The sequence below is a fragment of the Phytophthora sojae genome (assembly GCF_000149755.1).
Source record: "Phytophthora sojae unplaced genomic scaffold PHYSOscaffold_6, whole genome shotgun sequence".
NCBI lineage: Eukaryota > Oomycota > Peronosporomycetes > Peronosporales > Peronosporaceae > Phytophthora > Phytophthora sojae.
The window spans coordinates 2,770,581-2,794,189 of NW_009258120.1; the positions used below are offsets into that span (position 1 = coordinate 2,770,581).

A 23,609-nucleotide genomic window follows, 5' to 3' on the forward strand; every position below is an offset into this window, starting at 1 on the left:
GTCCAGACAACGGGAACGATGTCCAAAACAACTTGTTTGGATTGGTTTTATGGATCTCGAAGTTCATTCAGGTACATGCTGGCGCGTATTATGTCTAGAATTGAAAGTGCTGACTCCAACGAGAGTGCCAGGACCCAAACACGATATTTGATACAACGTGCAAACCAACCTGATCGATGTATTGATTATAGCATCATCGTCTTCAATCTTCACCAACTGACTGGTCCAATATCATTCGCTCCCACTGAAAACGTCCAGCGCAGCTACAAACTGATTCACCTTCGCCGACGCTCCAGGTTTTTGACTGACCGCACCGGTTGTCGTCGTCCTGGGTGTTTGTTTCCGAAAAGACTCTGCGATTTTGCTTGGAACCACGAATACGAAGTAAAACTGATCCGTTTTGATGCCAGCACCCTTCAACCATTTGAGAAACGTGTTCAGTGGTGCAGCTTTAATTCCACGATCCTCGTTCAGCGTCATCTGCAATCCATAGCATTTCGAGCTCCCATCCGAGATAAATGCATCCAGCGCTCCAAACGTTTTTGACGTCGGTCGGTAGTACGTCCAGCCCTCCGCGAGCTGTAGTTTGTCCAGTGCAGCGAAGCGTACCGTTTTCAAGTCGTGCGGAATGATGAAATCAGCCAGAGGCGTCAAACGCAACGGGCGAAACTGCAACTTTTTCGTCTTGGACAAGCAGAACCATTAGTGACACAGCATCTCGTAAATCTGGCCTCGGACGACAGCCGTACTCCCCGAGTCATCATCACTGTGAGCTATAGCGAATTGAGAGACTCCGTGTAGGCTTTCTTCATGCACTCTGGCAACGACCGACTCAGCAATATGCTTGGACAAAAAATCCAAATGAAAGCTCCCGCGGAAATCGTCTCGTGTGGGAACCATTTCAAGGACACGGTGGCTTAAGTTACCCTCCTCCACTGCGTGATTGCATCTACAATAAGCGATGATATCAAGCGCACTGAATGAGTTAAGCGCCTCATTCAAATCGTCTTGACCATCGCTCTCAGCTCTCGTGAAGACGAACCGGGGGATTCCACCAAACTTGTAGTATCTTGAAACCAAATCTTCGTCAGCAAGTTTCAGGCGGCCCGATAGCAACGCGTTGTATTGTTTCAGTTCCTCCAAGCTCCATGTCGGCAAGATGTACCGGAAACCACCCACTTTCGCGAAATCATCCATGCCTTCAGCATCAGGAGCAGCAAACAAAATCGAGACTCCGCTCCAGCCCACAAGCCGCGTCGATGTTGCCTCGACAAGTCGAAGCATGTGAGGTTGGGCCCGAAGCAGATCAACATCCTCATCGGCCAATTCGACAAATTCATCACGTCCAGCGTCGTACTTGTGAAATTCATGGCCGTAGTTCATCACCAACTCGTATGGGGGTAGCTGCTTAATATCCTCTCGTTCACGAAGAATGAGTTGAAAGATGCAATACAGGTAGAACCGACTCTTGCCCGTACCAGGATTGCCCGTGACAATCAGGTTGCAGTCCTTGCCTCGATCCTCGTCTGGTTCACTGTCCTCGCCGGGATAATCTAGCTGTGTCTGATCGTATTCGAAGTTTGTCTTCACCTCCTCCATTAACTGGGCAAAGATGACGACGTACGCCTCTCTCTCCACAATCGTTTCGTATTCCTTCTTTTTGTGCGCCAACGGGGGAAAGCCTTTCATACAGAAAAACCTCGAAAATGGGTCCGTCTCGTCCTCCTCAACGTGTCCGCCCACTCTGCGCTTCTTCACTACTGGATAAAAAGACTTGGGCAGCCATCGAGACCGTCGAGAGCGTTTCCCCCTCGCTGGAACCATCACAAGCACGTGGATCTGGAGAGGCGATGGAGGGTCCATTCCATTCAGCGCGGCATCCAGGGGTTGCTCGGACTGCAGCACTTGGTCTTTCTTCGTTAGCGCTTCGATGAGACCAGTCGTCTCACCTTTCTTCAGCTGTTTCACGACGTCCGAGTCTGATGGAAGCCACGCGCTCTCCATCTTCGCCAGGAACACCTCCAGCTTGTTCTCGTCGACGCCCTTCAAGTCGTGCTTTATCGCTTTCTTGATCTTATCCCTCAACTTCCACACCTGCACGTCACTGTCGACCTCCACGCCGAACGACTCTCCCGCCTTCCCGACAACTGCGCAAGTCAGTGACAGCTTCACATCTTTCCTCAACACGAACGATTCTCAAATGGGAGGTCAAGTTCCTCCCTTGATAGGGTGGTCGTACTTAAACGGATTCTGTTTGCAAGGAAGGTTGATGTACAGTAGAATCCGTTGTGCCCAAAGTCGCATAATACAATACAATACAAATACAATAAAATACAAATGCAGTACAATACAAATACAGTACAATACAATTCATTACAATACTTCCTCCGTTCAGGGGCATTTGGAGTGTCCAAATTGGACAAATAAAAAATCGCGACCATTTTCTGGACGAGGTTTTCACCCTGACAGATGATGGCCACCCATTATTTTATTCTTAACCCGATGGATGGTGCCCCCCCCCTTCAGCGTCAAGGAGCTTCGTCGCGTAGAGATCACTGACCAGCGCCGGATCCAGCGAAGGTGCGTTTGCTACTTACGCAACAAGTCGAAGGTGACTTGGTTCCCCGGCTACATTGACATCCTGCAACATAACGGTCAGTGTCCTTACGTTGCGTGAGGTTGGCGTGTTGACATCCTGCAACATTGCCAGTGTGTGCGCTGTCTAACTTTACATGAATTGTTACCTGGAGCCCGAATAGCAAGCCTCCGAATAATACATTGAAGTGGAAGTACTACTGTAATATTTGTATGGAATTATTTATTGTTTTGCAACCTCGAAAAATATCAATAACAGACGTCGAGTACCGTCAAACATTGTTTTGTACCCTCTGCTGTATTATAAATCTCGGTCCCTGCCAGTCGTTAGCCTTCGCAGCCGTGCGCAGCTGCAGAACCAGCCGCAGCTTGCTGTCTTAACACTTTGTAGGCCTCCGCATTCCCGCAGGATTGCTTCCTGTTCACCTGGAGACCATTCTTTTCCTCAAGGTGAACCGCCAGCTGTGGGGTGTGAAGACGGTAGCAGACGTAGTGAACGCTACAAAGTGAGATGCAGGCCGTAGTGGTACGATATTGCGCGGTCAGCAGGAATAATGTATGTATCCGTACCAAGAACTTCCCTACAATTAGTTACTTTGTTGATTTACTTAAATTTCATTGCAGACGAATTGTCGGAGGGCCTGCCGAATAGGAACTAAATCCGGGAGCCCAGGGCTGTGTTGGAGCTGCCTCTGAATGGAGGAATGTGCGATTGTGCAGAGAAACTTCGTCCTAGTAGTCGCAAGTGATGCATGGTACGAATATATTTTGGCTGCATTTTTATAAATAAGCAATAATGAACATTAAAATGCACATTATTGGTTAGATGTTCCAGAATGAACTGACTTTCTCATCACGAAGACGGGTCGCTTAGAACACGAAGACGGGTGCTCTTCGCATTTGCTTGAGGTGGTACAAGAAGTTAAGCTCATTCGGTCAGTCTTTCTGTGAATCGAGTACAAATGTCTCGCAACAAAAAGCGGGAGCCATGTTCTGCAGGCCGTTTCTAGCCGCCATAGTAGATATCCGCTCAACCATCCCTGCAATGGACTTTTAAACTACAATGCATATCAATTAAAAAATGAATTTGCAGGCAGTTAACCCATAAAGAAAAATGTTGGATATTTGCTTTGACAGTTTGTTCGGGGGGCTAGAGGTAGGATAATACTTGTATCTTAAAACTGGGTTGGAACTGCGTTTGGACAGCGATCAAGTCGAGCATACTCCGGCCGCTTTGATGGAATTTGCTCGATTACACCAGATCGATTGTCACGAACCAATTTGAAGCGCATTACTTCCCCAATTGTGCCTTCGCCAGCGTGCTTAAACTTCAGTTTGCAACTCCTTACCAGTGCAACATTTTCCGCTAGAAATAAATCAATACACGGAGCCATCCGGCCAAATTTCGTTGCAGGTAGCCCAATTCTTTGTCGGAGTGGCTTAGTTTATACAAAACGCTTTGAGATTGGCTGCTACTTGCACTGGATGTCGATCCGTTGGAAGCATGATTCCCGTTTCTGACAGAATAATATTGCACTTACACCTGTGTCGAGATTTTAGGTGTGGCAAGGACTGCCGGAAATATTTTAGCTTTACGCGGTCAATGGTTTCGGGGTTGATCAAGTAAAAAAAATGCAGCGTAGTTGACTCTATGGTACTGGATATAATAATGCATCCCGAAAACGGCCCCAACAGTGGGACAGGTATTTCGCTAGGTACGCCGACGGAGACTTGAGCTTTAGTAACAACGCGATAGAAGTTGGGCTTTAAGCTCAGCAGTGCTGCACGAGGGAGACTGTCTGCAAGAAACTACTGGAGAGGTGGCCTTAGAAACGGGAGTCGTTCTCATTCTTTACATTAGTCTATACAAATGTGCGTGCATCATATACTTTTCCATCCTTCCCATAAATTATTTATACAACGCCTCATTAAAGTCTGAAAATATTTAGTTTGATGAGGTCGGTACATGTACAAAGCCTCACTCGTTACAGGCTGATGATGATGCACTGACTTATCACGCCAAATACGATTTCAACGCCAAATACCCCGGACACCAAACATTAATGCTGCCGACACTTATGAAAGTATACGACGATGCTGGCCTTCTGTTTAGAAGCGAAGAGTGTGAAAAAATCGAAACCCAGCGTGAGTAATTTACAGGACGAGCTGCTCAAATATTGGCTACACCGTGACGAAAAACCTGCTCGAGTTCTTGAACAGCTCGGACTCTGTAAGGAGTCGTTCAGCTATTCCGTCAATCCGCTGGAAAATGTTTTGGAGAACCCGTTGTTTCACAGTTGGGATAAATACCTTAAGTCCTTTAACGTCAAGAAGCCCCGAGATAAAACGACGATACTCGAGAGGTTGACGCGGGCATTCGCGATGCCGACGTGGCGGCGATGCTTGGAGCGGCAAAGTTGAAAGACTCAACACGAATCATGGCCACTAGATTTGAGTCTATCTAGATGAACTCATGGCGGAGCAGTGGGAAGTCAATCGACGACGTTCTCGATGGTTTACGTACATGAATATCGTCACCAAGGAAGATTTCCGCAAGGCATCTACGGCGCTCTCGACACTGCTAACTCGCTTTGAGGACCGACCTCTGAATCAGCTCCTACGAGTGGCCAAGACGTTCCCCAGCATGAATGGCGCTGCTCTAATATCCAGAAGAAGAGGCTGCAGAGTTATCTGGCGGCAAACGAATTCACATATGAAGTGTTCACGAAGCTAGCACTTGACGACGTGGGGGAAACTAAAACTCTCAGTGACCCGCTGTTATGAACTACATACGTCAAAGATTGGGGACCCGGGTGGTGGACCCGGGGGGTTTCGCAGTTCGAAGCTAGCTTGCACGGATACTTGTAGAGGGAAACGATGCATTCGGCATCTCCTGCGCCTGCTTCGCAGCCGCAGCATCTGCCTAATCTAGCACTGTATAACCAAGTGTACCAAGTTTGATCGCTTCTTTTCAAAAGGCATTGCCAGTCTACAGTATATATTGTCACTCCGATGGATTGAAAAACGCAGAGTTTAGTTGAGTTGGTACTTCAACGCTTCGGGCTCCTCGTGCTCGTCGGATCAATATTTCACGGATTTAGTTTTAATTTTAGTTCTTTTGTACTTAGCAGAACGATCATCGACAACTAGCTAATCAACGTACTTTCCTTCCTTCCTTCCTGCCACTGAAATGTGCGCTGATGCCTAGGCAGAACATTTTTCCGTGTTTTGCTCGGAAACTTACCGGAGGAGACAAAAGAAGAAAAATCCGTGTATTTGAGATTTAGTGCTGCCAGGCTAACTGCTCAACTGAACCTGCTGGGAAAACGGATGAAGCCAGCAATTTGTTTCAAATTTGATACGTCAAAACTGGATCTCGATCGCCTGTAGGAGCAGGATACACCTGGTATTTGCCCTTCGCTTTGATACTGTCCGGTCGGGCTTCCTCTCGCGCAGGAATCCGGGGCGTACAGCGACGACGTAACTTAGAAGCATTCAAACGCTGTTAGATACAACATGGCGCAGTCACACACATATTTCGTCCGGGTCGCCTGAATATCTAACAACAAAACCCGTGTCTGCTTCAATTCGTCCAAGTATGCCATTGCCATTTATCAAGTATTAAGCTGGCCGTACCGTATTCATGTAGCATTATGATGTTCTAAACTAACATCGGTAACGATGTACTTCGAAGTTGTTTGACAAGAACAGGATCAAGTAGTGCATAATTGTATTAATACACCACCAGTAGTGAATGAGCTCGGGGAATCCCTGCTGGTCGCAATGTAGTCTCACACAAAGCAAGAATAATACCAACCAAAGTCTGTGTAGATAAAATGCCTGAGCGACAGCAGCTAGGTTTTTAATGAACCCACATGAGCCATTCCTAGCTCGATTAATTTGAACTAGGTTCCTTCCAGTTTCATACACGGTCGTCATTCTTTTTGCGCTAGCTTCTAGCCTTTTCTCCGGAGAAGACATACCATTGGGTGCAGCTCTTTGGCTCTCTGCTAGATAGCGTTTGCGTTGGATACAAAATCGTTGAACGGAAAACTCAAGATATACCTCCCATTTTGGATCACATATCGTTAAAAATAATTGAAGTAGTTTTTGGCGAAGTCTCAGTGGAATGTTCAATCTAATACACCTTAACGCATTTCAATACGTGTGGGGATTCACACAAACCAGCCTGTCAACAATGTATGCCACGAAAATTGCACAAGATTTTCAGTTAATCTCTCTGATTAACTGATTTAATCATCTTCTCGTGTGTCTGAAAGAGGAGGGTATAATAAAAGTTATGACCCATGACAGAATGAAAAGGTCGAATTGACAGTTTAAATGCTCGAGTTACGGTAGCATGGCCAACGCAAAATCGAAGTAATTCGGAAGTAGTAGTCTGCTCTGCGAAAAATGCCCCAAACCCGGGACACGATATGGCATACACACAACACGCAGTGTCGCTTTTGTATGCAACAAAAGTTTATACACTACAACGTATGCCCAGACGTTGTGCAAACAAATTGAATTATTCATTCCCTGCTCTTCACACATCACTACGGAAAATCACCTTTCACTGGTGTGTCGACATTTGGCGAATCTGTCGTTCGTTGGATCCCCTCGACAGGAATGCGAACGCACATGTAGTTCTTCTCGCCCAGCGTGAGCGCACGTGTTTCAGGGTGAATGCTGCACTATCATCACACCGCGGCCATAGTGCTTTCGTATGAAGAAGAAGTTTATTAACTGTTTTTTGACAAGCCGTGTCGCTAGCTATGGTAAACTGTAGTAATATCTACTTGGGCAACTTGGATTTTGATGTTGAACCCAAATTCGACTACTTTTCTTTAGGCAAACTCACTGGTTTGGGTCGAAGCCCAGTCGTTGTAAAACAGAAATTATTGCATTCTTGTCGAGCTTCAGTGTTCGGAATCTCACAGCTTAGAAATAGCTATAATATACACAATTGCACCTTTATTATTTGTTCTAGTCGGCTTCAATATCCTTTATCTATCTATGATGTGCCGATGGTCCCGTGTAGCATGAATGTCGTTCGATGTCATCCGCCGGCAGGGGAAGCTACAAATGTAGCGCGAATGTCGTTCGATGTCATCCAAAAACCTTCCCCAATCGACAGTTCTTCGAACTGCGAATTTCAACAAGAATAATCCAGGACAGGAAAAATCTGGTTCAGGACGCTTCTTCACCGATATACGTGGGGTAAAGTGGAAGAAATGGTCACGACGGGGATGAAAAATCCTAGTGCCTTGAACCAGTGTTTGGAAAAGGCAAGGCTTGAACATTGCAAAAACTGGCGGAGAAAGAGTGGGTCAAGTACTGGCTGGACAAAAAGTATCTTCCGCAGCATGCGCTTCACTCCCTAAAGCTCCACAAAACCGATATGGCGACACTTTTCAGCCCAAAGTTCAGAATGTGGGAAAAATACCTGGATGGCTTCAACGAGCGGTACCCTGAAAAGAAAGCGGCCATGATCGATAGATTCACGTATAACTACGACGACCCAGCTCTGTTATGGATGTTCCATGCGGGAACGAGCAACCCCAGTACAGAGGAACTGGCGACGAACTTGCAGAGTGCTCTGATCACCAAATGGATCGCTGAAAAGAAGGATCCAACGGACCTAAAGCTGAAGCTTAACTGTGTGCCAACCTCCGACGAAATGATCGAGCGATACGTCAAGGCATTGTCGAAAAACACGAACTGAGCGGTGGATTAAAGTTGAATGGACGGTTGAAACAAAATTCCACTTGTATTTGGTTCTTCTTAGCTTAAACCCCACTCGTCATTGGCTAAGTTTGATGCCATGTAAGTACAATACAATACTACTTAAAAGTAGTAATCCTTGCCATTTGTCGGTTCTCAAACAGTTGCTGAAAGATCACCCTAACGCATGCTAGGCGCTATGGTGATCACTCAAGGTGGTGGCAATTCACCGAAAACCCCACGGTCGCGACACTTCATTTCCGTAGATATCATTCTCCTACCTCCACCTTCTATCGTTCCCTTCTCCTCTCTCTGCAATATCTCCAACTGATCTACACCTCCCGCCCAGTCCTCACTACACCTGGTAGCCGCGCTTCTGCGCCCCTGCTAGTCGGTCCACGATCTCGCTGATGACCGGCAGGTTGAGCACGTTGCCGACCACGGGCGTCTGGCGCAGGAAGGCCACAGCCACGGGGAAGAAGGAGCCGAAGAGGTTGAGGAACCCAAAGCTCTGCACGATCATGCCGATCACCGGGTAGCGCAGCATCACCAGCAAAATGCCGCCCAGGAAGCACACGATGCCGCGCCACCGCTCCTTGCGCGTGAAGAAGCGCACCGTGCGCGACAGGCCGATGGTGAGCGCCACGCCGCTCAGGAACAGCACGTCGCCCAGCGCCAGCATGGCCGCGTCGAAGAACATGAGCACGCCCAGCAGCAAGAAGGCGAAGCCCAGCCCCAGCAGCAGCGTGCCGATCTTGCGGTTGTCGTCCAGCATCGCGTCCTGCAGCTATAGAGCGGGTTCAAGCGCGGATTCTGGGATGGAGAGAGTCTTCTCTGTGTTGCGCGACTGCGACGCGGAGAGATCGGATTGCCTTGGGCGCCACGTCCGTCGAAGAGCTGCTGCCTGCTCTGGCCTTGCAGGTCTCTTGGTGCACTTGGACTTGGATAAATTTGGATGAAGGGAGGAACCGCCGTGGACGCTTGTGATTGGGTCGATTGATGGGATGTTTTGATTGGATAAATATGGGGTGATTTTAATTTTAAGCCAATTGGAGCTTGGTGATGTGTGACCGTGTCTTTGACCTGGAGCGGGAGCTCCCTCCCTCTGCTGGACGCTCGTCATGCTGCTGCTGATGGATAAATTGGCGTCTTCGTGTTTTGCATAATGATTTGTGTGTGTGTTTGTTCAATGCGCTGCTGGGCGTGCTAAATAGTCTACAGCTTCGGGGTCGTCTCCGGGGGGGCCTCGGGGGATACAGTCGAGAGTTGAGAGGCCGGGGCTCCCGCTTCAAAACTGCCGCTTGGTTTCGCTCGATCACTTCAACTCGATCCACTTCAAGCACTGTTTGCTCAACGTTGAAGCTGGTCGGACACCGAGTCGGGCGAAACCCTTGTGGGCAAGAGGGAGGGGGCAGGCGAGGCGGGGCGAGGCTGGTCGACGGGGAGACCAGGGAGGGAAGGCGCTGCACGCGAAGGTCATCGATGTCCTCGTGGCGGGGCCATCCACCCGTCCGTCCCCTCAAGCACTCGCCGGTTCGTCGTCATCTTCCGTCTTCAACCGCGTTCCCCCGCTGATATGATGCTGTCCTTCCATCCTCCAGCCTTCATAGATACGGGCTAGTAGCCTCCGGAGGACGAGGTGGACGAGGCCGTGGGAGATGCGGCTGCTACAGCCTCCTGCGGGTTGGTCTGCAGCTCCTCCTCGTCTTGGCTCTCGTCCGTGGACGTGTCCTCGCCGCTGCCGTCAGCGGACGCCTCCCCGGGGGCGCCAGGCAGCAAGTGGGACATCCTCTTGGCCTTGGCCGTCAGGTATCCCTGGCTGAACTCGCCGCCCTTGATCACCACGGGCAGGCGGCCCTCCACGGTGATGCCCAGCTGGCTCAGCAGGCGGATCTTGCGCGGGTTGTTGGTCAGCAGGCGGATGGACTGCACGCCCAGGTCCTTGAGGATGGCCGGCACGGGCTCGTACGAGCGGTAGTCGTCCTTGAAGCCCAGCACGCGGTTGGCGTCCACCGTGTCGAGGCCGCGCTCCTGCATCGAGTAGGCCATGATCTTGTTGGCCAGGCCGATGCCGCGGCCCTCCTGGGGCATGTAGATGACCACGCCGCCGTGCTGCTTGGTGTACGCCTTGGCGTAGTCCAGCTGCTCCCTGCAGTCGCACTTGAGCGAGCCGAAGACCTCGGACGTGAAGCACTGGTCGTGCACGCGCACGGGCACGTTGCGCTTGCCCCGCACGTCGCCCGTGATCATGGCCACGGGCTCGCTCTCGCGCAGGGAGCCCACGGAGCGGTACGCGCGCACGCGGAACAGGCCGCCATCGGTGGGCAGCGCCGTCTCGGCCACGAACGTCGTGGTCACGCGCTCGCCCAGGCACGTGAGGCCGGGGGCGTCGGCGCCCACGGCCGGCACGTGCTTGAACGAGGCGTTGGTCGAGGCTGCGCTGGTCTGTAGCTGCGTCATGGTCATGGCTGTGGCTGGCGTCTATGGGGGCGGGGTCTATCTATCTGCTCTGGGCCGGCCACTCTGCCGTCTGACTCGGGGCGTCTATGGCCTGGCGGACTGATTGGGGAGTGAGAGCGAGTCGCCACGCAATCGAGACGAGCACGTCCGGGTCAGGGACCTGTGAAAATAGATACCGCAGAGGTGGGAGTGATTGAAGATAAAGGGAGGATATGGGATCGCAGGTTAGTTATAGCCGAGATTCGCCGAAATGCTGGTAAACGGGAGAGCGAAAGCGAGGCGATCACGAGTGGCCTGGTGTAAGAGTACTATTTGCAGTGGTCAAACTCACTTGCTTGCTTGTATTTGAGCTCGCGGTGCGGGCTTGGCCGAGTTGGCAGGACGGGCTGCCGGTTCTGATGCGCGACTATAGCACGCTGACTCGCCCGTTACCCGGCGACCTTTCGGCGCGCGCGCTCCGCCACTCGTTGGCAGCTAGTTCGAACTGAGAGCAACTCACACCGCCGTCGGGCAAAGCTTTCAACACAAGGGCAAGCGATTGCGAACCAACTCGTTCGCGATCATTTGGGGTATAAGGTTTCCCAGGTTTGGCAGGGTGTCGCGGATCATCCCGTAGGGGCCTCTATTCGGGGTACATGATGACGCATCGCCTTTTGTCGACGATCGACACTTTTCAACGCCACGGTACGATTGGCTCAAACTTAAATTAAAATCGATGATTGGCTAAAAGGATGGGGCGGTTCCGTAATCGCAGATGCTGACGCGCCGATTGGATGGTCAAGTTGCCGCTGTTGCACCTGTACGACGTACAGTACGTGTGCAACATGGCGTCCTTCCTGCACTTTGTCATTCCTTATCATACCGGCGGTATACCTAATAATTCACCGCGTCCAGGCCGAACGAGCTGTTGTTGTTGCTGCTCCTGCTGCTGTCGACCGCCTGATCGTCCGCTCGAGTCCGGGCACCGACCACGGATTGCTGGGCAGGACGCTGTCGAACGCGTCGGGGATCACTCGACGGTCGCAGCGCTCGTAGACGGCGCCGCTGGGCACCCCCACAGCGAAGGTCAGTATGGCGACGACCAGCTCCAGTGGACCCATGAGCGTCACCGGTCTCACGACCGCCAGCTCGTAGACAGCCAGAGCCAAGTAGATCGCTGCAAACACCAAAGGCAGCCCGTGCGTGACGTGTAGTAGGACGATGTGGCCGACGTACGCCACGACCCCGCCTGCGAGTGCCAGCGCTGCGAACGCCAAGTGGAATCCAAGCAGGAACAGCTCCAGGTACGAGATGGTGCAGGTTGTCGTGGCCAAGTGCTCCCCAGGGTCGGTTGAAATGCTGGAGCTTGAACACGGACGCAATGTGATGGCGACAACGACCGCCAGGGAGTACGCACTCAGCAGCGCGTTGAACGTGACAAGCACCCACTGCGCGAGCAACCCATGAGTCGAGATCGGCATGGGTCTGTACTGCGTGTGTCCATGGTTCTGGAGTGCACTGCGCCAACTACTATTTCAGGAAGATGGCGGAGTTCATCCCCTCCATGCACTTCTAGTATATCGACACTTGCGCTCTGGATCAACAGGAGAGAAGCTGATGAACAACTCGATGGCTATCACCAAGCCAAGCGGACGGCGGCTGGAGTTACTGCGCTAGGTTGGCGGTCTATTGTCCGATGGCTGCTGGTTGTCGACGAGGAGCTCGATGGAAGCACCCCGTTAAATGCGTCAGGTAGCACCTGTCGATGGGAGCGCAGCTCGCGCTCGTACAACACCCCACTGGGCACTCCTACAGCAAACGTCACGACAGAAACGACGAGCTCGAGCGGACCGAGCAGCGACGTCAAATGATCTGCTACGGCTTGATAAATCGCGAGTGCTGTATAGATCGCAGCGAAGACGACGAGCATGGCACGCGTGATTCGCACCAGCACGATATGGCCGATGTACGCCACGATTGCACCCGCTAGTGACAACGCAGCAAACGCCAAGTGGAACGCCAACATGAAAAGCTCCAGCTCCGAAGTTCTGCACGCCCTGGTAGCGCTATGCTCCGCTGGGTCGGTCGAAAGACGGGAGGCCGAACATGGCTGCCAAATGATGACGATCGCCACCGTCAAGCAGTACGTGCAGAGCAGAGAGTTGAAACTCACGAGAATCCCTTGTGCGAGCGCCCCGCCCGACGATATCGACATGATTTGCGAGTGTGGAGCAGCTTTATTTGCTTCTGTTCACCATGCCATTCACCACTTTCGATCGTAACTTGGTATTTTTACGACAAACGAAGACGTTGTGACTGACAGGGTCCGTTTTGCTTCGCTGGCATGCGATCTGCATCACGGAAGCGGATCAAACGATGAAACGAATGCCCGAGCAGTGCCCGGCAAGCAGGGCATTAGCTCGATTGAACCGAGGTTGAAGGTGCCATGCCTCTGGACGACCTGATTCCCATCGGAGGGGCCTCCAAGGGCAATGCAAGCTCGAAGCGAGGTGGGTCGAGCGATCTCACGAGTGGCCTCATCTCAATCTCCGGTGCTCGCGACAATGTGGACGTCGACATGGACGACTTCGATGTCGGCGAGTTGCTTGGAGACGGTCCGAGCAAAAGCATGTCCAAGTCGAAGGATAAAGACAAGAGCGACGACAAGAAGAAGAAGAAATCCAAGGACAAGGACAAATCCAAGAGCTCCAGCAGCAGCAAGAAGAAGAGCAAGTCGTCCAAGTCGAAGAAAAGCGCATTTGATGACGACGACGACGACTTTGGCAACGACGATGCGGGTGACGAGTGGACCTCTTCAGCCAAGAATTGGGATAGCGCTGTGGAGCTGGAGATGGCTGCGGCTGCAGCGGCACGAAGGAAGAACGGCGGTGGCAAGATGGGAGGGGGATTCGACGACGAGTTCTCCAAGATGTTGGGGCTGGATAGTGGAGACGTCGGTTCTGGAGCCAACTTCGAGTCTCCGCCATTGTCTCCAGAACCGGTGACGGGGTTGAACAGGGACGATGATAAGGTTGACGATGATACCTTTGGGATCTCTGGCTACACGCCGACAGTACGCGGGTCCAAGAAACTCGATACCCCTGCTCCGGTCGAAGAGCCTGCCAAAGCGGGAGATGACGGGATCTCTGCATCTTTTTTCCAAGACGACGGCAAAGGCGACGGAGATTTATCGTCGTTGTCCTCGTTTCTAGGACCACCTTCAGACCGACGAGGTGGCGGTCGTGGAGGCAGAAGACAGACCGGTGGTGCTGACTCAGACCCGTTCGGCTTTGGATCCACACCTACACCATCAACATCGACCTTTGATTCTCTCTTTCGAGGCTCCAGTCGAAGAAACAACCTCGATGATCCGTTCGCCAAGCCAACAAAGGACCCGCTTGAAGAGCAAAATTCAAGGCGGCAAGGCCAAAATGACCCCATTGAAGAGCGGAAGACAGATCAAGTGCGTGAGGACCCTCCTCGAGATAGTTTCTCAACTCGTGATACAGCTCCACCCAGCCAGCGCTTATCTGCAAAAGACGATTTACTTGCGGATCTGTTTTCGTCCGAACCTCGCAGTAGTGCTCGAAGCGGTCGACGTCAAGAGGAATCCTCCTTCTCCAAACATGATGAAGTTGAAGATGACTACGAAAAGAAGGTCAATGTGGAGAAGCCACCAGAGCCTTCGCCACCAGTATTACCTGTTGCAGTTGCCCCCGCAAAGCAGCAGAACGACCTCCTGGCTGAGTTATTCGCCGCCCCGTCCTCCTCCAAAAGCGCCACATACGATAAACCAAAAGCTGAGGAAGAAGCTCCAAAGCCGAAGCCTGCGGTTGTCGAGACAAAATCTGCAACACCGCCCAAGGCGACAACTCCAGTGCAGGAAAAGGCTTCTGTTTTACCCACTGAAAGCAGCAATGCCGACCTGGCGAGTGCTAGAGACAGCTTGCTAATGGACTTGCTGGGTGGTCTGTCGCCTCCAAAGCCCAGTGAACCGCTGTTATCTCGACGCCGCAGCCGCAGCTCCAATAGCAGCAACAACAGCTCGCCCGAGAAAGAAGTTGGCAAGGCTGAAGACCCCTTCAAGAGCTCCTTACCGCCGTCACCAACTCAATCGCAACCTCTTCCGACAGTCCCAGAGGCACCAGCAGAGCCACCAGTAGCTGCAGTCACAGCAAGCGAAAGACCTGTCACGCCTCCGTCACCGGGCCGGAGACGGTCGTTGACAATGGACAAAGGCTCCCTTGCGATCCGCGAGAGCGACTTCGAGCAGTCCAAAGACAGTCTCTTGGAGGAAATCCTGCCCTCATCACCATCAGTTTCTGCTCGGAGCAGTCCTCATCGACGCAACTCGTACTCGCAGTCCTTTGAGGCCGACGAAAGTGTCGTCGCTGATGTTGCTGAGGAACCAGTAGATGAAATAGGCGAAGAAAAGAAGCCCCAAGTTGCAGCAGAGCCATCAGCTCCCGATGCCCCCGTCATTGTTGCTCCCACTGCAATATCTCCACCACCACAAGCTGAGCCTACGGTTGAACCAGTAGTCCGTGCACCAACGCCAGACCCACCGCCACCTCAGCCTACCAAGAACACAGAGCACCATGAACCTCAAGTGATCCTTGCGCCGACTTGCAACTGCGACGAGCGCGAAGCCAAGCTCACCGCTGCCTTCGATCTTGAACGAGCTGCACTGCAACAAAGAATCGATGAGCTTACGCAGCAGCTCGAGGCACAAGTGGCATCAAGCAGCCAACTCACGCAGCAACTTACTCAACAACTTGAGGAGCGAGACGCGTCCATGAACCAGCTCTCGCAGCAGCTTGAGGCGCGCGGAGCTGCCAACGCACAGCTCGCCCAACAACTTGCAGCAGCCGAACGTGCCAAACTCGAGGCTGATCAACTCGCCGCAACCAGCAAAGATGACGCCGCGAGCTTCCAACACCGCGCGGAGCTGCTGGAAGCTGAAATGCGGGGACTACGCGAGGAATTGTCCCGCTCCAAGCGCGCAGTACAGGACGCGGAGCTGGCGCTGGCTCGGAAGATCGCTGAACAGGACGAAGCTGATCATTTAGAGCGACACCGAGAGAAGCGCGCGCTGGAGGCTCTTAGCGCCCAGATGCAGCGGGCTTTGGCTCGACTCACTGTATCACACCAAGTGCAGGAGGAAGGCTCTGGCTACGACAACTCCGCAGCTCGCATCGCTGCTGAAGATGAAGCTCGCCTTCGTGTTATCGCCTCACTGGAAGGAAGCTCGAAGCGAGCTGCTCAACACGCCGAGCAGGAGCGCACAAAGCTTACCGAGTTGCTCCGAGAGCTGGAGGCTGGCGCTCGGAATGCACGTCAAGGAGCTCTTGAGGACAAAGAGCGACTCCGACAAGAGCAGCAGCGGTTGGATGCACTCAGCGCACACCTTCAAGCTCAGACTGCCGCATTAAGAGACCAGGAAGCTTCTCACGCTGCGTATATGGGCAAGCAGCTAGCAGAAGCTCGAGAGGATGCCCGGGTGTACGAAGCGAGGCTTGCAACTAGGCGGACGCAGCTGGAACGCGACGAACGCGCGCTGTACGAAGCAAGAGCTGAGTTCGCAGCGTTCCGCGAGCAAACTGCACTGGAGATCGAGCGCGAGCATGAAGAGCTCCGTGGGTCACGACTGGCACTTGAAGACGCTTGGCGCGAGCTGCGCGCGGATCGGGAGGACCTTGAAGCGGAATTGGCGAGCCACGAAGACGAGTTCCAAGCGCTTGAGAGCATGCGGCAGGAGGTTCAGCAGGCTGAGACGCGTCTGGCAGAGCGCACTCAAGAGGTTGTAGCTCTAGCGGAGAAGCTGGACGCCGGAACGCGCGAGTTGTTGGAGCGTGAGCAGCTCGTGGCACAGCAAGCTGCTGTTGTACAAGACACAGACACGTCGTTCTCCAACCGAGAGCGAGCACTTGAACGCGTGAAGCATGAGCTCGAGACTCGCGAACAACGGCTCCATGTTCAGATCCGGCAGCTTGACGGTGCTCGCTTGAGACTCACGCAGCAGCGACGGGAGCAGCAGCAGTTGATGGCTGCTGCGAGAAGGCAATACACAGCAGAGAAGCCGACGAAGGTTGCTGTCGACAATAACAAGCTTTGGCGGCACACGTCCGTAGCCCCATTCAGCAGCAACAACTCCAGTTACTCACCGCTCCATGGGGAAACCAAATTCAAAGCGCAGCCTTGGGAAGTGGAGCAGCCCATTGAAGACGAGGATCCGTCCGGACTCCCACCAGCACTGAGGAAGCAGGTCGAAGCCAATTGGATTCGACGCAACCAGCAAGTGAGCCAAATCTCGAGCCAGTATCGCCAACGCCCCAGCCGCAAGTTTGATTCCCACGATTTCGATGCAGAACCTCTGAGCTGGTCAACTAAACCCTTGGATCTGGAGAAACCAAGCTACGCTAACAAACACAGCAATGTCAGCACTGCATCGAACGTCATGAGGCAAAGTAATGCCGTCCCAGTTCCTCGCCAGAACGTCGACCCCTTCAAAGCACCTCAGCAGCGTCGGTCGAATTCCACGCCAGCGCCTGCAAAGAGCTTTCACACACCTCAGGCAGGGACTCCAGTCTCGCATTCAGCCACGGGATCACGTCAACCGCCTCCACCTCCGTCAATGCGGTCGCCTGGGACATTCCAGCCCACACTACGCGTCAACCTCTAGATCCGAGTACTGTAAAGGTTAGTAAACAAGTTTTTGGACTGCATTTGACTCGTCACGGCGCGCGCGATGGCAGCGCGGCATAAACTCGTTCCATTTTCTTCTAGCTAGCAAGTCAGCCATTCGCTCTACGCGCGGCAGTTCTCGATGTTGAAGATCATGATGTCCGTGGCGCCGATCGCGTGGAGCTGGTCCATGACCTCGGACACGTTCTTCTCCTCCACCATAGCAGACACAGCGTAGCCTCCTCCAACCAGCGTGTTGACCGTGGGGGAGCGGCGTCCGGGCGTGATCTTGGTGGCCTCGTCCAGCTTCTCCTGGTCCACGTTGTACGTGACCATGCGGTACTTGGTGGCCGTGATGTAGCCCAGGATGCGCTGGTGCACCTTGTGCACCAGGTCCTTGTGCGCCGACTGCGGGTTGGCGATGAGCACGGCCTGGGTAGTCAAAATCGTCGAGATCATCTCGAGCCCCGCGGCCTTCATGGTGGTGCCCGTCTCCACGAGGTCCACGATGCCGTCGGCCAGGCCCAGCGAGCACGCGGCCTCCACGGAGCCGCCCACGTACTTGATCTTGGTGGGGCCCGTGGCCTCCGTCTCGAACTGCTTGAAGTAGTCGCGCGTGACTTCCGGGAAGCTCGTGACGATGCGCTTGCCCGCCAGCAGCTCGGGCGCCGCGACGGCGTCCTTGACGGGCGTCTGCACGCCCAGCGCGCACTTGCCGAAGCCCAGCTGCAGCAGCTCCTCGACGTTGGTCCTGCTCTCGGCGATGATGTCCTGGCCCGTGATGCCCAGGTCCAGGTTGCCCTCGCCCACGTACGTGGCGATGTCCGAGGCCGGCAGGAACACGAGCGTGACCGGCAGACTCGAGCACAGCGCGATGTCCACGCGGTTGGGGCGGTGGTAGTCCAGGCCCGCGCCCTTGAGCAGCTTGAGGATCTTGTCGTGCAGACGGCCCTTCTTGGGCACGGCGAAGAGCAGGCGCTCGTCCGTCTTCTTGGGCACGGGGGAGGGAGGCGTGGCCGACATGGTGCTTGGGTTGGTGTGTGTGACTTGAGCGGTCGATGAATTGAATGTTGAATGGCGAATGTAAGTCATGGCTTGACGCGTGCTGATTGGGTAGAAAGGAATTTGATCGCGCGTTTGATTGGTTGATTTATCCGGAACGACGTGGGTTCTAGATCTGGACGTTTTAGAGATTGTGCAAACGTTCTACCAGTCCGTTCCAAATCTATTGATATGTACCACTATTTAGCTTGTTCCTAAACTATAGGAAAATACTAGTACTAGTTTCACTATGGCCAGAATCTGCAGATCGATCGAGAGGAGGCAGAAATGAGGCAGTAGTAACAGAGCACTTGATGCACCGTGGAAGTCGTCCCTCCCGCGCAAGCTTCGACTTCGACATGTGTCGAATCTTGAATGTGTTGTCACCACCAGCAGCAACACAATCGTTCATCACGCATTGGAGCGTCAAGAAGCCCGCGTCCAGTGTTGCCGGCGGCAGCTCGTCCAGCGCCACCTTCACGTTGGCCACCAGGTCGTCGAGGGTGTGGGCGGCCATTCGCTCTTGTCGCGACTGTAGGGCGTTGAAGACAGCCAGATCCAATACGTTCATATCAGGGCTGTTAGGCGGTTGGAACCGCAAGTGTACATCGCACCCGGAGGCGTTTACTGCCTGCCTCCACGCCATGTCGTCTGGCTGGATATGCGGGAAGGCGTTGTCTTGCTGCACGGTGACACGCCTCCCGTCCGCCGCACCCGGAAACTTTGCTTGGATCGACGGGAGCACGTGCTCCACCAGCATCTTGCGGTAGGTCTCCTTGTTGACGGCCATCGGATATGGCACCAGCGTTCCAGCGGGGCGATTGCGGCTGCTTCGTTTCGCTGGCTCGTGTGTCAAAAACGCCCAGACCCCCAGCTTTCCATCAAATAACTTGCCCGTGATGGGGTCATGGCGCGGGCGGGCTACTGCTGCTAGCATCATCACATTGGGAATATGACGCTTGCTCTTGAGTCGATGCACAGGCTTGGGCTCGTCCGGTAGAAGCACGAAGCGACGCTTCACCTTGCAGAGATAGAAAAGTTTTTCATCCACGTGGACTACATCTTCCATGTCACTGAAATGATGCGTTGCTGCACTTACGTGCCCCACACTAAATGCAATCCTCGACTTCTTGTTGTCGTCCGACAGCATGGGCTTGGCAACGGACGTCTCCACACGGGTCTTCCCGATGCTCACCTGTCGGAACAGCGTGGTTGGTGGGAGGAAACAGGCTTGGGCGGCTGCACGGATGGTGCTCCGGCGCTGCGGATCGACCGCGCGGAGGCGCTCCAGCTTGCGGGAACGGTCGACACGTCTGCGCCCAGTGCTGCGCAATCTTGTGGGCGATGCGTACACCCCGGTGCGTTGAAAGTTGCCCAGGGCCCGGCGCCAGACACGGCTGATGGTCTGAGCGCTGACCCCGAAGATGTCTGCAGCAGCAGATAGCGCACCACACGGTAGGGCGCCGTTCTCGCTCGGTTGAGGAGGGCCGACACCACGAGGGCACGTTCCGCGTCCGAAAGGTGCTTGGTCTTGGGGTGCGAGGTCTTGTTGGGGTGCGACATCGAGTAGCTTGTTGGGTTTGGTAGGTGGGTGCTTGGGTCAGGGAGGGGCGAAATCGTTAATGGCAGTGGTGGCTTCTTCATCGATGAAAGCATCATTGGAGCTTAAACGCTTCCCCTGGCGCCAATTTTTCGAGCTGTGCGGAGCTCTGCACACCAGTCAAACCGCTATGAGCAGGCGGTTGCATTACTACCAATCACACGGGCATACAACTATTTTTATCCAATTGCGAGCCAAACGTGCTCAAACCTCCAGTAGATCTGGAACGGACTGGTAATTGCTAGGTCTGTGGAGACAGATTGGAACACGACCCAGATTTTGGGCGTAGAAAAGGGAGCAGTAAGCGGATTGGCCAATCACGTGAAGGGACTTTTGAGGCGGGAATCTCTCCAACCACGAGCTTTTCAGCATCAACAACAAGCGTGATCAAAGCTTTGCCCTATAATACATGTACATGTATTGTAGTGATGGGGACGTAAACGACGTTAACTTTTACCTATCATATAGTATATGCTGTATGATAGGTTTTTGGCGAATTTTGCTGTTTTGCAATGGCTAGTGTAAACGTGTGCTAGTCATAACTATGCATCTGGTGTTTAAATGACGAAATTCGTACTATATCAAAATTACAGCTCAACTTTTGAACCTATGATATAGATTACGCCGAATGATGGTTTTGAGCTAACGTCGTTTACGTTCCCATCACTAACAATTCATTGTATTGTGCAGGCTCTCGAGAAAAGAAGAGAGAGAGAGAAAAAAACACGCACAGGTACAGATACAGAGGAGAGTGTCGTATCCGATGGCCACTGGAGTACATGAGCATGTATTTCGACCTGTGCGTATCAAGGTATTAATTCATGGACTTCAAATTATAAGTTATTTAATGTCATTATACTGTCTGAATTAATTGGAGAGTGCCACGACCCCTCAGTGTCCATAAGTTGTGATCACCTTGCCATGTGAGAGCTGTCTAGATGGAAGCTCAGTTCCTGCGTTAAATACTGTAACGAGCTTCTTATCTTGCCCAGCACGTGGGGCAGATCGTATTGCGGGAACTGGAAGTTGACTCCGTGCTGGCCGACAGCAGCTAACCGAGCTACTGCGCCGGATCGTCCGTACACACACGAACGTATCCAATTTTATTAAGGAGGCTAGATTACTCAATAGTCCTCAGCCAACTCGTAGCTATCAGCCCACAGCCGACAACTAGAGCTAACTACACTCAGTCAATACAAAGAGAGTTCACCCACGCACGCGAGCTACTAACCCTCCAGTAGCAGCGGAGCGCCCGTCGACACTCCACCACCACCTGTCCGTCACTCGTCCAGAAGGAGCTGTCGCCCCCAGCAAGAGCTTTCGCCCTCGTACTTCGTTCAGCAAGAGCTTTCGCCCTCGTACTTCGTTCAGCAAGAGCTTTCGCCCTCGTTCGTTGTCTGGCAACCCGTCACCAGGCCACCCAACTCGTAAGTGCTCGCTTGCTCCAAGCGCGCTAAACCTCAACCGCTTGCGCCTCACCGCGCAAATTTCCGACTCCCCGTCCTCACTCGTTCGCCACCGCTCGTTCTTCTCCAGCCCGACCCTTCAGCTTCGAGATCTTCTTCGTCAGCCACTCCCAGCCGTCCGCTCCGGCTGCCACTGCTCTCGGAGCGACCGTTCGCTGCCAAGATCGCGTTCGTGCGGCTCTCCGCACCCACCGTCGTCTGGATCTCGCGACCCGCCACCGCGCACCCATGCCAGCCGCTCTCGTCCGCCATGCCCCACTCGTCGCCCGACTCGTGCGACCAGCTACCGCTGCTCGCCTCCGTGGTCACCATGCCGTGACCGCCATCTGCCCATGTCCTGTTACAATACCTACAGTACTTGAAGTATTCTTCTACGTCAGAGTACTGTGTGAATACTTCCGCGGCGAAGAATAAAACTGTCGGCCCAGCCTGAGAAGAAAAATTAACTGAGGCGTTTAGTTTTTTTTCCCTCGTTGTCCGCTGGCACAGATGGTGAGGCTGTTTACTCTTAGAAAAAAATCAGTACAGAGGAAAGGATCGCAAGCAATGCATACGGATGTGGTTTACCAAGCCGAGGACATACTCGAAATTGTTTATAATTTTTAAACAGTATTTTAAAAAATGTGACTGAATGGCTTACTTTCCTTTATTTCTCTGCTCTAGTCCACCATAATGTTGGTGATGTTCATAATCTCCCTTTATATATTCTGATTTATTAATGTGTCCTAACTACGGTGTATGTCTTGCATGGGGGGGCTCTTTTCTAGCGGTTGCATGTCTCCAATTTGGAAAGAAGTTAGCGACACGTTCGTTGAACGAACGTGTCGCTAACTTCTTTCCATCGTCACAGATGGTCGAGTACATGTAGTTTACTCTGAAAATAATACTCGTATCAGTACAAAAAGTGCATATAGAACCGAATGCAGCCATTTCAAAACCGTATCTCTAATTTTCTTGTAATTAATATATTAATAAAGAAGAGCGTCAGGCCAGCATTATTTTATCCGGGGGGGGGGGGGGGGGTCAGCATTTCACCCAACCATCCCTCCATCGAAATGGATAATAAAGAATTGTAGTTTCTGGAGGCCCTTCGAGTTCGTACTTAACCCCTTGGTTCCCGACGTCGTAAGTTACGACTTTGCCGAATCTCAATGTCGTATAATACGACATAGCTCGATTAACAATAGCATTTGGCTCGAAACGAGATTGCTATACTTTAATCAAGTTTATTTTCGTCGGCAAAAGTATAAGCAAGAGAAGTAAAAATCAGAATTGCACAAACACACGGATATAGAGCTGTCATCAGAGATGGGTTGTGCATAAGCCGGGGCCGGCTAATGGGGCATTTTGTATAGAGAAAGACGAACGTCCCCTTTTAAGGTTTGCGCGAGTGCCCACTTTCAAGCAAACACAACATCGACCTTGAAGGGGAGAGTAAGGCGTATGCGGCTGTCAAGAGCTCCCACGAGCTCGTAGAATAGCTTCTAAACGCCCGTACACACAATAAACAAGAAAATGATAAAATCATGGATGAAATGGCGCCTAAATAACTCTCCAAGGGTTGTAGCTGCTATTTCCTCGAGTTTAGGTGCCGAGTACACGTAAGTAAGAATAATCGGAAGTAGACTATGTCTGCCGAGACTTCTAACACGAAGAAATATTTATCTGCAGCCTTATAACAACTGTACGGTGTAGCTGGTTTTGGCAGCGGCAGTGTTGAAGCGTATTTCGCGCCACGTAAATGCCGGATTGGAAGCAAGGGCATGGAGTAGTGTGTAAATAACCTTGATCGTGCGTATATCCCACAAAGACCTCTCCCAATAATTAAACTAAGATGACGAGAGTATCCTACTACTAACCAACTTAACCCCTCTAACCCCGTATTCTGTATCCTACAGAATAAGCATTGTCACAGGACATAATATCCAGCAAACTTGTCCTCTCTTTCGAACTTCGCATATGGATGTTTGTATAGCCGGTATTGTGCACATCTTCCTGTTAGATTAGCGATGGGAAGATAAACGGGGTTTATTCCGCGGTAATAGACGGACGAGTATAAA

General features: G+C 52.5%; 8 protein-coding genes across 8 annotated transcripts; 2 read left to right on the forward strand and 6 right to left on the reverse strand.

The window, feature by feature from the left end:
• Positions 1–231: 231 nt before the first annotated feature.
• PHYSODRAFT_316775 (hypothetical protein) lies at positions 232–2,004 on the reverse strand (the record flags this gene model as incomplete). The annotated part of the gene is made up of 2 exons (XM_009532842.1): positions 232–684; positions 739–2,004. 2 exons carry the CDS (start codon positions 2,002–2,004, stop codon positions 232–234), a joined length of 1,719 nt encoding a protein of 572 aa, XP_009531137.1.
• A 5,992-nt stretch (positions 2,005–7,996) lies between these two features.
• Positions 7,997–8,320, forward strand: PHYSODRAFT_303139 (hypothetical protein; the record flags this gene model as incomplete). The annotated part of the gene is made up of 1 exon (XM_009532843.1): positions 7,997–8,320. One exon carries the CDS (start codon positions 7,997–7,999, stop codon positions 8,318–8,320), a length of 324 nt encoding a protein of 107 aa, XP_009531138.1.
• Positions 8,321–8,467: 147 nt separating this feature from the next.
• Positions 8,468–10,882, reverse strand: PHYSODRAFT_355010 (hypothetical protein). The gene has a single exon (XM_009532844.1). The coding sequence runs from the start codon at positions 10,783–10,785 to the stop codon at positions 9,937–9,939; it is 849 nt and encodes a 282-aa protein (XP_009531139.1). The 5' UTR covers positions 10,786–10,882; the 3' UTR covers positions 8,468–9,936.
• A 778-nt stretch (positions 10,883–11,660) lies between these two features.
• On the reverse strand, positions 11,661–12,239 carry PHYSODRAFT_249473 (hypothetical protein; the record flags this gene model as incomplete). The annotated part of the gene is made up of 1 exon (XM_009532845.1): positions 11,661–12,239. The coding sequence occupies one exon, from the start codon at positions 12,237–12,239 to the stop codon at positions 11,661–11,663; it is 579 nt and encodes a 192-aa protein (XP_009531140.1).
• Positions 12,240–12,394: 155 nt separating this feature from the next.
• Positions 12,395–12,973, reverse strand: PHYSODRAFT_335455 (hypothetical protein; the record flags this gene model as incomplete). Its single annotated transcript, XM_009532846.1, has 1 exon — positions 12,395–12,973. The coding sequence occupies one exon, from the start codon at positions 12,971–12,973 to the stop codon at positions 12,395–12,397; it is 579 nt and encodes a 192-aa protein (XP_009531141.1).
• Positions 12,974–13,204: 231 nt separating this feature from the next.
• Positions 13,205–16,697, forward strand: PHYSODRAFT_316770 (hypothetical protein; the record flags this gene model as incomplete). The annotated part of the gene is made up of 3 exons (XM_009532847.1): positions 13,205–15,202; positions 15,335–16,599; positions 16,679–16,697. 3 exons carry the CDS (start codon positions 13,205–13,207, stop codon positions 16,695–16,697), a joined length of 3,282 nt encoding a protein of 1,093 aa, XP_009531142.1.
• Positions 16,698–17,565: 868 nt separating this feature from the next.
• On the reverse strand, positions 17,566–18,465 carry PHYSODRAFT_511531 (hypothetical protein; the record flags this gene model as incomplete). The annotated part of the gene is made up of 1 exon (XM_009532848.1): positions 17,566–18,465. The coding sequence occupies one exon, from the start codon at positions 18,463–18,465 to the stop codon at positions 17,566–17,568; it is 900 nt and encodes a 299-aa protein (XP_009531143.1).
• Positions 18,466–21,558: 3,093 nt separating this feature from the next.
• PHYSODRAFT_335458 (hypothetical protein) lies at positions 21,559–21,861 on the reverse strand (the record flags this gene model as incomplete). The annotated part of the gene is made up of 1 exon (XM_009532849.1): positions 21,559–21,861. The coding sequence occupies one exon, from the start codon at positions 21,859–21,861 to the stop codon at positions 21,559–21,561; it is 303 nt and encodes a 100-aa protein (XP_009531144.1).
• Positions 21,862–23,609: the final 1,748 nt, after the last annotated feature.

Bases quoted from the DNA above. Each gene is read 5' to 3' on its own strand.
- PHYSODRAFT_355010 (XM_009532844.1), bottom strand. From the start codon at position 10,785: ATGACCATGACGCAGCTACAGACCAGCGCAGCCTCGACCAACGCCTCG.